At 46.8% G+C, this 14,110-nt stretch overlaps 1 protein-coding gene across 2 annotated transcripts in view; it reads left to right on the top strand.

The window, feature by feature from the left end:
- Positions 1-14,110, top strand: part of LOC145347739 (putative E3 ubiquitin-protein ligase HERC3) — a 69,344-nt gene that overhangs the window by 47,111 nt on the left and 8,123 nt on the right. For both annotated transcript variants that reach the window (XM_080195513.1, XM_080195504.1), the window contains 8 exons: positions 48-71; positions 3,543-3,632; positions 4,272-4,442; positions 6,729-6,872; positions 7,748-7,914; positions 8,496-8,562; positions 10,643-10,725; positions 12,473-12,656. In XM_080195513.1, the coding sequence (XP_080051639.1) occupies positions 48-71; positions 3,543-3,632; positions 4,272-4,442; positions 6,729-6,872; positions 7,748-7,914; positions 8,496-8,562; positions 10,643-10,725; positions 12,473-12,656 (930 nt within the window). The remainder of the gene's footprint in view (positions 1-47; positions 72-3,542; positions 3,633-4,271; positions 4,443-6,728; positions 6,873-7,747; positions 7,915-8,495; positions 8,563-10,642; positions 10,726-12,472; positions 12,657-14,110) is intronic.

Here is a 14,110-nt window from a genome sequence, read left to right on the forward strand (position 1 = left end):
CTCTTCACTGTTGCTCTGTAGCTAAAACTCCTGCTTTATTTTCACAGAAAATCCAGCCAGCTATTGCAGAGGTAGGTAAACCACATCCGTTTCACTTAAGGTAAGATAACTAGATGCCTGTGACAGAGCATCCTCCTGAACTTGGCTCTTTTCCAAGCATAAAAATAACTTGCATTTACATAGCACCTTGTCTCGTCCCCAGGATGCCCCAGTGTGCTTTGCAGTCAGTGGGTTTCACTTGAAGTGCCGGTGCCCACTCTGGCCAGTTTGAATCATAGAATCCCTACAGTGCAGAAGAAGGCCATTCGGCCCATCGAGCCTTCACTGACAACAATCCCACCCAGGCCCTAATCCACGTAACCCCCATGTTTGTCCTGCCAATCCCCCTAAACACTAAGGGGCAATTTAGCATTAGGAGCAGTCCTCCTAATCCGCACATCTTTGGAGTGTGGGAGGAAACCCACGCAGACACGGGGAGAATGTGCAAACTCCGCCCAGACAGCAACCCAAGCTGGGAATCAGACCTGGATCCCTGCCGCTGTGAGGCAACAGTCCAATCACAGTGCCGTCCTGTGCACAGCAAGATCCCCAATAAAGCACATGAAAAGACTTGTATCACTTCTGTTCTGTGGTTTGTTCGGGGGGTAGATGTTGGCCAGAACACCACTAGCAGTGCCCTGCTCCTCTTTTAGGTAGTGCTCTGGGATCATTTGCATTTGCCTGAGAGGGGAGTTGGGCCTACCATTTAATGTGTCATCTGATAACGACGGCACCTCAGCACCAAGCAAAGTGCCGGCCTAGACAGTAGGCCAGCTAGGGTCTTGAACCCGTGACCTTTGACCCAGAGGGAAGCGAGCCTTCCCTGAACCAAGGCTGAAATTTGTTTTTTTTTCCTCAATAATATAGAATCATAGTTCATAAAATTTCCACGTTTTTGTGTCATCTGCAAGTTTTGAAACTGTAACCTGCACACGGACATCTAGGTCATTAATATAGAATCATAGAACCTAAAGTGCAGAAAGAGGCCCTTCAGCCCATTGAGTCTGCACCAAACACAATCCCACCCAGGCCCTACCCCCATATCCCTACATATTATACCCACTAATACCTCTAACCTACACATCCCTTGATACTAAGGGGCAATTTCTTGGCACGGCCAATCAACCTAACCCACACATCTTTGGACTGTGGGAGGAAACCGGAGTACTCGGTGGAAACCCACACTGACACGAGGAGAGTGTGCAAACTCCACACAGACAGTGACCTGAGCCAAGAATCGAACCCAGGGCCCTGGAGCTATGAAGTAGCAGTGCTAACTGCTGTGCTACCGTGCCGCCCTCAATATAAAGCCTGTAAAGCAGTTGTCTTAATGTGGACCCCTGGGAACCTTACTCTATGGGTGGGACTTTACAACCTCGCTTGCCCCGAAACTATAAAATCCCACCCAAGGTCAACAGACCTTCCCATTGTCCTCTCCTCACCTGCTGGCCTATAACTCCCTCCAGTCCAAAAATCAAATGTCCCATTAACCTTTGCTTCCTGTCAACCAGAAGAGAAAATGCTGGAAAATCTCAGCAGATCTGGCAGCATCTGGAAGGAGAGAAAAGAGCTGATGTTTCGAATCCAGATGAACCTTTGTCAAAGCTTTGACTAAGGGCCATCTGGACCCTGGACTCAAAACATCAGCTCTTTTCTCTCCTCACGGATGCTGCCAGACTTGCTGAGATTTTCCAGCATTCTCTCTTTTGGTTTCAGATTCCAGCATCTGCAGTAATTTCCTTTTATCTTTGGTTTCCTGTCAGTCAGCCAACTTTGTGTCTCTCTGCTTATTCCCGGGGGCTTTACCTTTGCTGATGAGCTAATGTGTGGCTCTTTACTAATGCATTTTGGAAATCCAAACAACACTTTGACCGCATTACCTTTTTCTTTTCTATCATGAGCTGAACCTGATGATACAATGATTGCTGTCCAACAAATATTCCCCTACTGACACTTGACCCACCTCATTCCTCAGAACAAGATCCAGCAATGCCTGCTTTCTCACTGAGTTGGAAACACTTCCTCCCCCGCTTTCTTCCCTTTGCACTATTACTATCCCAATCCATATTATGGTAATTAAAGTAAGAAGTCTCACAACACCAGGTTAAAGTCCACCAGGTTTATTTGGTAGCACGAGCTTTCGGAGCTCTGCCCCTTCATCAGGTGATTTGATTTGATTCTATTATTGTCACTGTGTATTAGCATACAGTGAAAAGTATTGCTTCTTATATGCTATACTGACATAACATACAGTTCATAGAGAAGGAAATAAGAGAGTGCAGAACATAATGTTACACTCATAGCTAGGGTGTAGAGAAAGATCAACTTAATGCAAAGTAGGTCCATTCAAAAGCCTGACAGCAGCAGGGAAGAAGCTGTTCTTGAGTCGGTTGGTACGTGACCTCAGACTTTTGTACCTTTTTCCTGACGGAAGAAGGTGGAAGAGAGAACTCACCAGATGAAGGGGCAGCGCTCCAAAAGCTCGTGCTACCAAATAAACCTGTTGGACTTTAACCTGGCGTTGTGAGACTACTTACCTCTCCCAGTCCAACGCCAGCATCCCCACGTTATGATAATTAAAGTCCCCTGTTATAAAATTATTGCATCTGTGTGTGTGATTTCCTTTCATATTTGCCCTGCTATACTTTCTGATTAATTGGTGGGCTATTAAATACGTCCAGTGGTACAATGACAGCTCCATTGTTTCTTACCTTGCCCCCTTGGACATCCCCTCTGTGAGACATTGTAATAGTCTCCTTAATTAATAAAGACTATTCATCCAGAAACTCAGCTAATGTTCTGGGGAACCCGGGTTCGAATCCCGCCACAGCAGATGGTAGAATTTGAAATCAATAAAAAAAAGCTGGAATTAAGAAACCATTAATAGCCATGGAACCATTGTCAATTGTCTGAAAAACCCATCTGGCTCACTAATGTCCTCGAGGGAAGGAAATCTGCCGTCCTTACTTGATCTGGCCTACCTGTGACTCTAGAGCCACAACAATGTGATTGACTCAACTGCCCTCGGACAGTTAGGGATGGGCAATAAATGCTGGCCAGCCAGCGATGGCCATGTGCGACGAATGAATTAAAAAAAATTACTACCCCCTTTCTTTCCTTCCCTGTATTTTGCACATTTTTCGGTCATGTCTCCGTTTTTTTTCTCAATATTACATTCCCGTAATTATCTGCCTGCACTCGCCCGTCTTAATCACCACCTCGTTCACACATGTACACGGTAAATCTAATTTAGACCATACTGCATCCCCTCTTCCACTGATCCCATCGACTGCTTTACTGTTTCTCTTGATCCTTTGGGCACCTTGGTTGCTTTCCAACCTTACATCCCAGTTGCCACGCCCAATGCCAAGTTATTCGAAACCTTCCCCAAAAACACTAAGCAAACCCCACCTCGGAGACATAGATCGAGCAGGATTTTCCCCCTTGTGTTCTTTTCTAGTTTTGCTGCCTTCTCGTAAGATGTGCTGCTGTATCTGTTTCAGGTGCCCATCGCTTTCTGCTCCTACCCTTTTGTCCTGAATGCCCAGGCAAAGACAAAGATGTTACAGACAGACGCTGCTTTACAGATGCAGGTATGTTGCATCGAGACCAGTGGTAAAATGTAACTGTCTTACCCAGGAATGCATGGCACATCTTTGTCAATGAGGGGGAATTCCAGAGGTTGGCATCCAGACCATGACAGCACGGTCGTCAATAGTAGGGTGAAGAAAATGGGGGTGTTGAACAAGTGGGCATTGTTGGAGAAACGCCCAACATGTATGGCTGGGGACGGTTACAGGGAAAGCCTAGAGGGATGAGGCCGCTTGGGGATTTGAATACGAAAATCTTAAAATGGACGTGTTCTAAAAACAGAGACCAGGGAGAGATCAGCTATGATCTGATTGAACGGCAGAGCAGGCTCGAAGAGCTGAATTTGCCTACTCCTGCTCCTAATTCCTATATTCCTGTACCGGGGGTCAGTGTAGTGGTGAGTGGCTGGGTCTTGGCGCGAGTCAGAATGCAGTTTAGAGAGGGAATTCTTAGTTAGCTGGAGGCACGGTTCACCCAGTGCTGGGGCGAGGAGAGTACGGGTGCATTTTGGGGCAGAGTTGGAGCAGTGTAACATTCTCGAAGGCGTCATGGGCTTAGAGGATGAGTAAAAGTTAATGAAAAGAGATTCGAATTATACTCCCCCCCACCCCACTTTTTTTTTGCCCTTTTTTTTGAAACAGATAGCGGTGAACAGGACGAGCCTGGAGAACATCTTCATGTTGCTGACACTGGGGCCGTTCCTGACGAGCAGCCCTTTCCTCGTATTGCACGTTCAGCGTGCTAATCTGGTGAGTGACGCCCTGAGGGAGCTGAGCATTCATTCAGACGTGGACTTAAAGAAGCCCTTGAAGGTAAGAGGATTACAGCTGCCAGTCAGACTTGGATTGCCGTACACTACATTGCAGTTGAAGTCCGGGGTTACCAACACGTAGATTATCAGCTGCTCTGTGTCCTGATGATGGCCTCGCCTCAGTCAGTAGCAGACTGGCCTTTTGAGACAGAAAATAAGAGTCGTAAAACACACAGAGAAAGGCCCTTCGGCCCATTGAGTCTGCACCGACAATAACTACTGGAGACGTGCTAATCCCATTTTGCTGCGCTAGTCCCATAAATGGTGGGTTCACCTCGTATAATCCCTGATGATCGGGACTGAAAAGTCGTTTGACGAGCGGGGGTCAGTTACAAAACCCAGATCGCTTTGCTTTACATAAGGTGAACATTCACTATAACAACGGGGATCTGACTCACTTGACGCAGTGCACCTTGCCTTCACGTATTGATAAAGAACAAAGAACAAGCCATCATTTCTGGAGAAATGATGTGGCAGCAGTGCACTGGGGCAGCGCGGTGGCACAGTGGTTAGCATTGCTGCCACACGGTGCCAGGGACCCGGGTTCAATTACGGCCCTGGGCCACTGTCTGTGTGGAGTTTGCGCGTTCTAGCTGTGTCTGCGTGGGTTTCCTCCCACAGCCCAGAGACGTGCGAGTTAGCTTGATTGGCCACGCTAAATTGGCCCTTAGTGTCAAGGAGATTAGCAGGGTAAATATGTGGAGCTACAGGAATAGGGCCTGGTGGGATTATGGTCGGTGCAGGCTCGATGGACCGAATGGCCTCCTTCTGCACTGTGGTGATTCTATGATAATTGCATTTATCTAGCACCTATCATGACCATAGGAGATGCAGAAGTACTTTGCAGCCAATGAAATTCTTTTTGAAGCATTGTTACTGGGCAGAGTGGCAGCCGTTTTGTGCACAGAAGCTTCCATTTGGTAATGACCAGATAATGTCCAATATCAATTTGAGGAATAAATATTTACTAGGACACCAAGGGCAGCACGTCTGCTCTTTCACCATGGGATCTTTGATATCCAGCAGAGGGGCTGGTCGAGTCTTGGTTTAATATCTCATTGACATATAGTACCTCTGACAGTGTAGCACTCTCTCAGTACGGCACTGGAGTGTCAGCTTTTTGATTTTTATGTCTTAAATCCTTGAGTGGGATTTGAACTGCCAACTTCTGACTCAGGTGAGAATGCCAGCAGTGAATTCAGCGCATTGCCCCTATGGCTCCTCCAGAATTACTATGCCGCAGTGGTTAGCGCTGCTGCTTCACAGCGCCTGGGACCCAGGTCCAGTTCCAGCTTTGGGTCACTATCTGCATGTTCAGCCCTGTGTCTGCGTGGGTTTCCTCCCACAGTCCAAAGATGTGCAGGTTAGGTAGATTGGCCGTGCTAAATTCCCCTTTGGTGTGAAAGATGTGTAGGTTTGTGGGGATTAGTGGGGCAAATGCATGAGGTTATGGGATAGGACAAAGGGGGAGTGGGCCTGAGTAAGATGCTCTGTTGGATAGTTGTGCAGACTTGATGGGCTGAATGGTCTCCTGCACTGTAGCAATTCTGTAATTCCATATTGGATGCTCTGAAACTGACCAGTAAGCAGCTGCAGGAAGTTTTGACTGCCCTCGCAGCCTTCCTGTTCTAGGTCTCCTCCCGCAGCTTCTTTGTGCCAAAGCCTCTGTTCTGGTTCTCTCTCTTCAAGGGCAACTACAGACAAAAGGACTTCCCAACACAATGGGTGTGAGGTTTTTTCTCAATTCCCAGAAAGACTGACAAGTTGCTATTTGTTTCATATTTTAGTGGGAGAGAGAGGGGAGTGGTGTTGCTGGGGAAAGCCATTTAGCATATTCACCACCTTTCATAAGTGTCTTTTCCTCAAACTTTTGAGAATACAGATTGTCTAAAGGTTTAAAGTTTATTTCTTGGTGTCACAAGTGGGCTCACATTAACACTGCAGTGAAGCTACTGTGAAAGTTCCCTAGTCGCCACACTCCGGCGCCTGTTTGGGTACAGTGAGAGACAATTATTGAGCACAAACAATGCACCCCTAACCCAGCACGTCTTTCGGACTGTGGGAGTAAACCGGAGCACCCGGAGGGAACACACGCAGACATGGGGAGAACGTGCCGATTCCACCCAAGGCCGGAATCGAACCTGTGCCGCCTGAAAAGTTTGCTTTTTCTTTTAAAACAAAGACATTCCACGTTGGAGGCCATTTCTGCTTCCGTTCCTCTCTGTGGGTGAGGGTTGGTGGGGGGCAGAGTGCTGGATCTGATGCTGTTGGTTGTTTCCTGCCACAGGTGGTGTTCCTAGGTGAGGAGGCTGTGGACGATGGGGGCGTAACGAAGGAATTCTTCCTGCTGTTGTTGAAGGAATTGCTGGATCCCAAGTACGGAATGTTCACCTACTACGAACAATCCAGGCTTCTGTGGTTTTCCGAAAAAGTGAGTGTCTTTGCTCCTTGCCACTCGGGAAAGTTGCAAAAACTTTGCACCGTCCTGCGCCCTGTCGATTCAGCGGAAGGTTGGAATGGGCGTAGGCCATTCAGCCCATCCAACCTGTCCTGCCACTCAATGAACTGATCTGTATCTTAACTCCATTTATCCACTTTGGGGCTGGTTAGGCAAGGACGTTAAGAGTTATAAAAATGTGTCAAGCTCCATTTTCACCGGCCTCCAGCAATATTTTGGGGAGAGAGTTACAGATCCCACTTGCCAATGGGATGGAAGCCAATATGATAAACTTGAGCAGTTTTTTAAAAAAATCAGTAAAGCTGTTTTTTGTTTACTAAGTATTGCCAGCATTTTTCTGTTTTTAATTCTGATTACTAGAATTGCTCCTGGGTGTAACTCGGGCATGTTGAAGGACTCACAGCACAGTCCTTGCTAAGCCTGTATGAATGGGGCAGAGCCTACTGTTCAGGATGTGAGACAGTGTGTGATTCAGCAGGAACCAGTGTCTGGGTATTAGTGAGCAGAAAGAGATTGTCTCACCCTATTGTAGATGTCATTGTCTCTAACCCCATTAGGAATGCGTACATTTACAAGTTACATGAACTAACAGCACTCTGTTTTTCGTTTACTCTCCCTCTTTCTTTCTTTCTCTCTCTCTCTCTCTCTCTCGCTTTCCCTATCTATCTTTCTCTGCCTCGCTCTCTCATTCCCTCTCTCTTGTTCCACCTCTCTGTTTCTTTCCATCCCTCCTCTCTCTCTCTCTCGTTCCCTCCCTCACTCTCTCTCTCTCTCTCTCTCTCTCTCGTTCCCTCCCTCCCCCTCTCTCTCTCTCTCTCTCCCTCTCTCTCCCTCCTGTTATAACCCAGACGTTTGTTGAATTGAACTGGTTCCACCTGATTGGGATCCTGTGTGGCCTGGCCATTTATAACTTCACGGTGGTGGATCTTCATTTCCCGCTGGTTCTGTACAAGAAATTGCTGAACGTGAAGCCCACGCTGGAGGATCTGAAAGAACTTTCTCCCACGGAGGGCAGGTGAGTGCCCAGTGCACCCTTATAGCTGGCAACTTGCAACCCAACCCTTTTCCTTCCGTATCAAAATTGTTCCAACCATTGTGGATGTTGAGGCCAAAGTTTCTGATCTGGATGTGATCAGCAATCTGGGAGCAGAAGGAGAGATTTATTTTCCCTGCCTTGAGTTCTTGCTCACGCTCCTGACACAAAACACACAATTCACCGTGAACTAGCGCAATCGGTTTGACGTTTATAAAACCTGATTTTCTTTTTTTAAAGATAAATTACTTTGCTTTAAAAATCCTTTCTTCGGCGAGTGGCGATTTGGTGTAGTTTGGTTATTACCATTGCAAAACAAGTGAGTTTTTTTAATTTAAGTTTCATCCTGAGGGTAAGATGCAGAGTTTATGGCTGGGATTTTACCACTCGCTCGGGCGAGGCTCATAAAATCCCGTCCAAGGCCGATGGAGAATTCCATTCTGTGAACCTTGCCCACCCTAGACAGGGCAGTAATATTGCAGCCTGTATGTCAACGGTGTAATGATTATTACAAATCACTTCAGCTGAAACAATCGGCTCAGGAAGCTTTCCTTCTCTTTAAGGAGCCTGCAGGAATTGCTGGATTACCCTGACGACAACGTGGAAGAAACTTTCTGTCTCAATTTTGCGGTAAGAGCTGTTTTGCCTCCACCCCTTGACCCTGGGAAGAAAGACTTGTGGCAATTGCTTCATTTCACTCAGCCCGTTGTCCCCCAGAGCAGACGCTGTTGATTCGATTTGATTTGTTATTGTCACGTGGATTAGTATCAGTATTAATACAGTGAAAAGTATTGTTTCTTGTGTGCTATACAGACAAAGCATACTGTTCATAGAGTACATGGGGAGAAGGATTTGATTTATTACTGTCACATGGGTTGGTATACAGTGAAAAGCATTGTTTGTTGCGTGCTAAACAGACAAAAGCATACCGTTCATAGAGGAGGAAAGGAGAGAGTGCAGAATGTAATGTTACAGTCGTAGCTAGGGTGTGGAGAAAGATCAACTTAAAGCGAGGTAGGTCCATTCAAAAGTCTGATGGCAGCAGGGAAGAAGCTGTTCTTGAGTCAGTTGGTATGTGATCTCAGACTTTTGTATTTTTTTCCCGATGGAAGAAGGTGGAAGAGAGAATGTCTGGGGTGTGTGGAGTCCTGAATTATGCTGGCTGCTTTGTCTCGGCAAAGCAACGTGTAGACAGAGTCACTGGAAGGCTGGTTTGTTTGATGGACTGGGCTACACTCATGACATTTTGTAGTTTCTTGTGGTCTTGGGCAGAACGGGAGCCAGACTGATACAGCCAGAAAGGATGCTTCTTATGGTGCATCTGCGAAAGTTGGCGAGAGTTGTAGCTGCCTTGCCAAATTTCCTTAATCTTATTTCAATTGACCAGTTGGGTTGCCCACTCTGGACGAGTTCCTGGAGGTTTCATCGTGTGGGGCCCCTCCACATCACTTCCAAATGCCTAGCTCGCGAGCTCTCACTCTCAATAATCATCCTTACAGAATCTCCAATCCATGGTAACTTATAAGCAAAAGTGTTTCAAGAAATGGGGAGGGAGAAAATCTATTTTTTTTGAATGCTATGCCTTTTTTTTATCTGGGTGTTTCTTACTCATGGAGACTCCAGATCCCAGGAAGTTGGCCACCCTGTCAAGCAAGAATCAGCAAATCTAAGTGGAAGACGGCCAAACTGCCAAAACGTTAGTCAGAGGAGGGAATGTTCCACTGGCCCAGGGCTTCGCTCAGATCATGGCTTGAATATGGAGTCTGGTTCTGGTTGCCGGGAAGTAAGACACAGGCGGTCAAAGTGCTGTAGGCGACAGAGAAGCTGCGAGGCAGATTCCAGTATCTGAGGTCGCACTAATGAAGAAACATTGTCCGGAATTCTCCGCCGCTGCTGCCAGAGAATTTGGCGCGCTGCCAGAGGATTTGGCGCTCAGCCAAATCTTCGTTCACTGCAGTGGGACCAGAGAGTCCCAGCTGCGGGTGAGGTTGGAGAATTCTGGCCCGTTGTCTTTTCAGCAGGGATTGGGTGTGTATGTGAGGCATACAGAAGGATGGGGAATAATTATAGAATCCCTACAGTGCGGAAGGAGGCCATTTGGCCCATTGAGTCCGCACCAATCCCATCCAGGCCCTATCCTCATCACCTCACCTATTTACCCTGCTGATCCCCCGACACTAAGGGACCATTGAACATCGTCAATCAACCTAACTCGCACACCTTTGGAGTTTGGGAGGAAACCAGAGCATCCAGAGGAAATCCACACAGACAGTGACCAGAATTGAACCTGGGTCCCTGGCACTGTGAGGCAGCAGTGCTAACCACTATGCCACCATGCTGCCCATTGTTACTTTAAAATGTGGGAGTAAACCTAAGGGACACAGGATCCAAGTGGGGAGGGATTCAGATGTAGGAAAACCCTTCCTCATACGTGAAGAATGATCAAGTTGTGGAATAAATTTCCTGGTGATGGAATAGAGGCAAAAACCTTGGAGTCATTTAACAGGAAGAGAGTGAGCCATGGATTCTGACTGTACATGGGGGCAGTAGAATAGGCATCTTCATCCTCAATCCTCTTGTGGAGCAAGCTGGGTTCACAAACGGGTTCCATATAACTTATTGTGTGGCTGGAAACAAAGCAAACATTGTTTTGTGTGTGATTCTCTCCTACTCTTCATTTCCTGACTCTTTGCCCCATTGCAATGAACAGATTCTTCGAGAAAACTACGGAGTGGCGGAGCTCCAGGAGCTGGTCCCTGGAGGTAAGAGCCTACCTGTGAGGAAGGACAACAGGTGAGTGAGTTGCCACCTTTCCCTTCACTGAGAGGTCTTGTGAGAGGTTATTGCCTGACCAAAACATTAAGTGGCACAGTGGCTAGCACTGCTGCCTCACAGCACCAGGGACCCGGGTTTGATTCCCTGCTTGTGTCACTGCCTGTGCGGAATCTGCATGTTCTCCCCATGTCTGCACGGGTTTCTTCCGGGTGCTCCGGTTTCCTCGCACAGTCTGAAAGATGTGCTGGTTAGGTGCATTGGCCGTGCTAAATTCTCTCTGTGTACCCGAACAAGCGGAGAAGTGTGGCGATTTTCACAGTAACTTCATTGCAGTGTTAATATAAGCCTACTTGTGACACTAAAAAACAAACTTAAACTTGTGAAGTGCACCCATTTCTGCTGGTGGAATAACAAGTATTCTGAAATTGAAACTTTCAGCATTTGTTTGAGAAAAGTGCAACTTTATCTTGCCCAGTCTTACTAAGACTAAAAAAGCTACAGAAAGAAGAGACTGTGGGAATGATCTATTCAAGCTACTTTGGGGAGATACAGAGAAGATGCCTCCATTTGTTGGGTAACTGCAAATGAGGGGTCATAAATATAAGATAGCCATCAGAAATCCACTAAGGAATTCAAGAGAAACCTTATTACTCCCGAGAGTGGGTAGGCCATGGAACGTGTTACTACATGCTGTGGTTGAGATGAATAGTATCATTTAGTGAGAGGCCAGATAAGTATATATTAGGAAGCAATGAATTCTGTGCTGTGAAATTTTGATGTATTTCTGCCTTTATCTCCGCTCCCAAACCCAAGTAATGAAAGTAGCACATTTATAGACCAAAGCCCTCGATGGGGACTCAGGCTAAGTACAGAACCTGATTTTTTATGCCCTTGTTGCTCGGCTGTGACGTTTCCTTGAAACTGTCTCTCCCAATGGGGTACTGTTTTTGGAAGAAGAGACTAGCTGGAGGATTTGAGTATGCTGAGATATTCTAATGTGCTTTCTCTTTTATAGAATCCCTACAGTGCAGAAGGAGGCCATTTGGCCCATTGAGTCTGCACTGACAACAATCCCACCCAGGCCCTATCCCTTTAACTCCATGTATTTATCCTACTAGTCCTCTGACATTAAGGGGCAATTTAACATGGTCAGTCCACCCACCCTGCATGGTCATAGAATCTACGGCACTGAGACAGACCCTTCAGCCCAAACTGCTCCATGCCAACCAAAAAACCCACCAAATCTAACCCCATTTGCCTGCATTTGGCCCATACCTCTCTAAATCTTCCCTATCCATGTGCCTGTCCAATTGCCTTTCAAATGTTGTCATCTTTGGAGTGTGGGAGGAAACCGGAGCACGTGGAGGAAACCCATGCAAACACGGGGAGAATGTGCGGACTCCACACAGACAGTGACAGGAGGCCAGAATCGAACCTGGGTCCCTGTTGCTATGAGGTAGCAGTGCTAAACCACTCTGCTACTGTGCAGTTGCTGCTTTGCCTTAATTTAGAAGATCTGGATAAACCGAATTGTTTGTACGTGTAAGAAACAACTTCATTCGTATCACATTCTGTTGCATGTGTCAACAGTAAGCTCACTTACGCTTGCAGCTTACTGCTGGACTTCCCAAACAGCGCTGAAATGAAAATGATACGATTGAAGGATTTAAAAGTTGACTGGGGTGCAGGTAAATACGTTCTGCAGCTGAAAAATGAAACCATGACTTGTCGTACTCCGCTTGTAATCCCCACTGTCGTTTTCCAGGAAGGAGTTTGTGCAAGCTTACGTGGACTATATCTTCAATAGCTCTGTTCAGGAACTCTTCTCGGCTTTCTCCAGTGGCTTCCTGAAGGTTTGTGGAGGGAAGGTTCTTCAGCTCTTCCAGCCCAGTGAGCTGATGGCCATGGTGGTGGGAAACACCAGTTACAACTGGAAGGAATTAGAGATGGTAAGCGACCTTCTGTAACCCTGGCTTGTTTATGAATCATAGAATCCCTACAGTGCAGAAGGAGGCCGTTCAGCCCATCGAGCCCACACCAACAACAATCCCACTCAAGCCCGATCCCCGTAACCCCACGTACTTACCCTGCTAATCCCCTCGACACTAATGGGTAACTTTGCCATGGCCAATCCAACTAACCTGCACTTCTTTGGACTGTGGAGGAAACCAGAGCACCCGGAGGAAACCCATGCAGACACGGGGAGACTGATCATAGATCATAGAATCCCTACAGTACAGAAGAAAATCATTTAGACCACCGAGCCTGGACTGACCACAATCCCACTCGGCCAATTCCTGTAACCCCGCACGTTTACTCTGCCAATCTCCTTGACACTAGGGCCAATTTATCATGGCCAATCAACCTAACCCATACATGTTTGGATTGTGGGGGGAAATTGGAGCACCCGGAGGAAACCCACGCAGACGTGAGGAGAATCAGGTAGACACCGCACAGACAGCTACCTGAGGCCGGAATTGAACCCAGGACCCTGGTGCTGTAAGGCAGCAGTGCTAACCACTGTGCTGCTCACTGCACAATCTTTTCTACACAATCTCCTGCTCCTTAGCCAATAGTATTATCGAGATAATAGCAATCATTATCCTGATCTGCCGGCATTGAAACAAATTGTCCCCAAGTGTGGCAATAATGATTGATTACCAACCATCCCGCAGCCCGGAGCGATCCTGGAACCTAGGAGTAATAATATCTTTTTTATGTAGAGGGTTTTTCAAACTGGAGACCTGTGACCAGCGGTGTGCCTCAAGGATCGGTGCTGAGTCCACTTTTATTTGTCATTTATGTTAATGATTTGGATGACAGTACAGGAGGAACAGCTAGTAAGTTTCCAGATGACACCAAGATTGGTGGCATAGTGGACGGTGAAGAAGGTTATCTCGAATTGCAATGGGATCTTGATCAATGGGGTCAGTGGGCTGACAAATGGCAGATGGAGCTTAATTTAGATAAATACGAGGTGATGCATTTTGGTAGACTGAACCAGGGCAGGATTTACTCAGTTAATGGTAGGGCACTGGGGAGAGTTACAGAACAAAGAGATCAAGGAGTACATGTGCATAGCTCCTTGAAAGTGGAGTCACAGATGGACCTAGTGGTGAAGAAGGCATTCAGCATGCTTGGTTTCATTGGTCAGAACATTGAATACAGGAGTTGGGAGTTCTTGTTGAAGTTGTACAAGACATTGGTAAGGCTACACTTGGAATACTGTGTACAGTTCTGGTCACCCTATTACAGAAAGGATATTATTAAACGAGAAAGAGTGCAGAAAAGATTTACTAGGATGCAACCAGGACTTGATGTTTTGAACTATAAGGAGAGGCTGGATAGACTGGGACTTTTTTCTCTGGAGCATAGAAAGCTGAGGGGTGATGTTACCGAAGTC

Source organism: Carcharhinus amblyrhynchos, chromosome 1 (genome assembly GCF_965287045.1).
Source record: "Carcharhinus amblyrhynchos chromosome 1, sCarAmb.v2.hapA, whole genome shotgun sequence".
Lineage (NCBI taxonomy): Eukaryota > Metazoa > Chordata > Chondrichthyes > Carcharhiniformes > Carcharhinidae > Carcharhinus > Carcharhinus amblyrhynchos.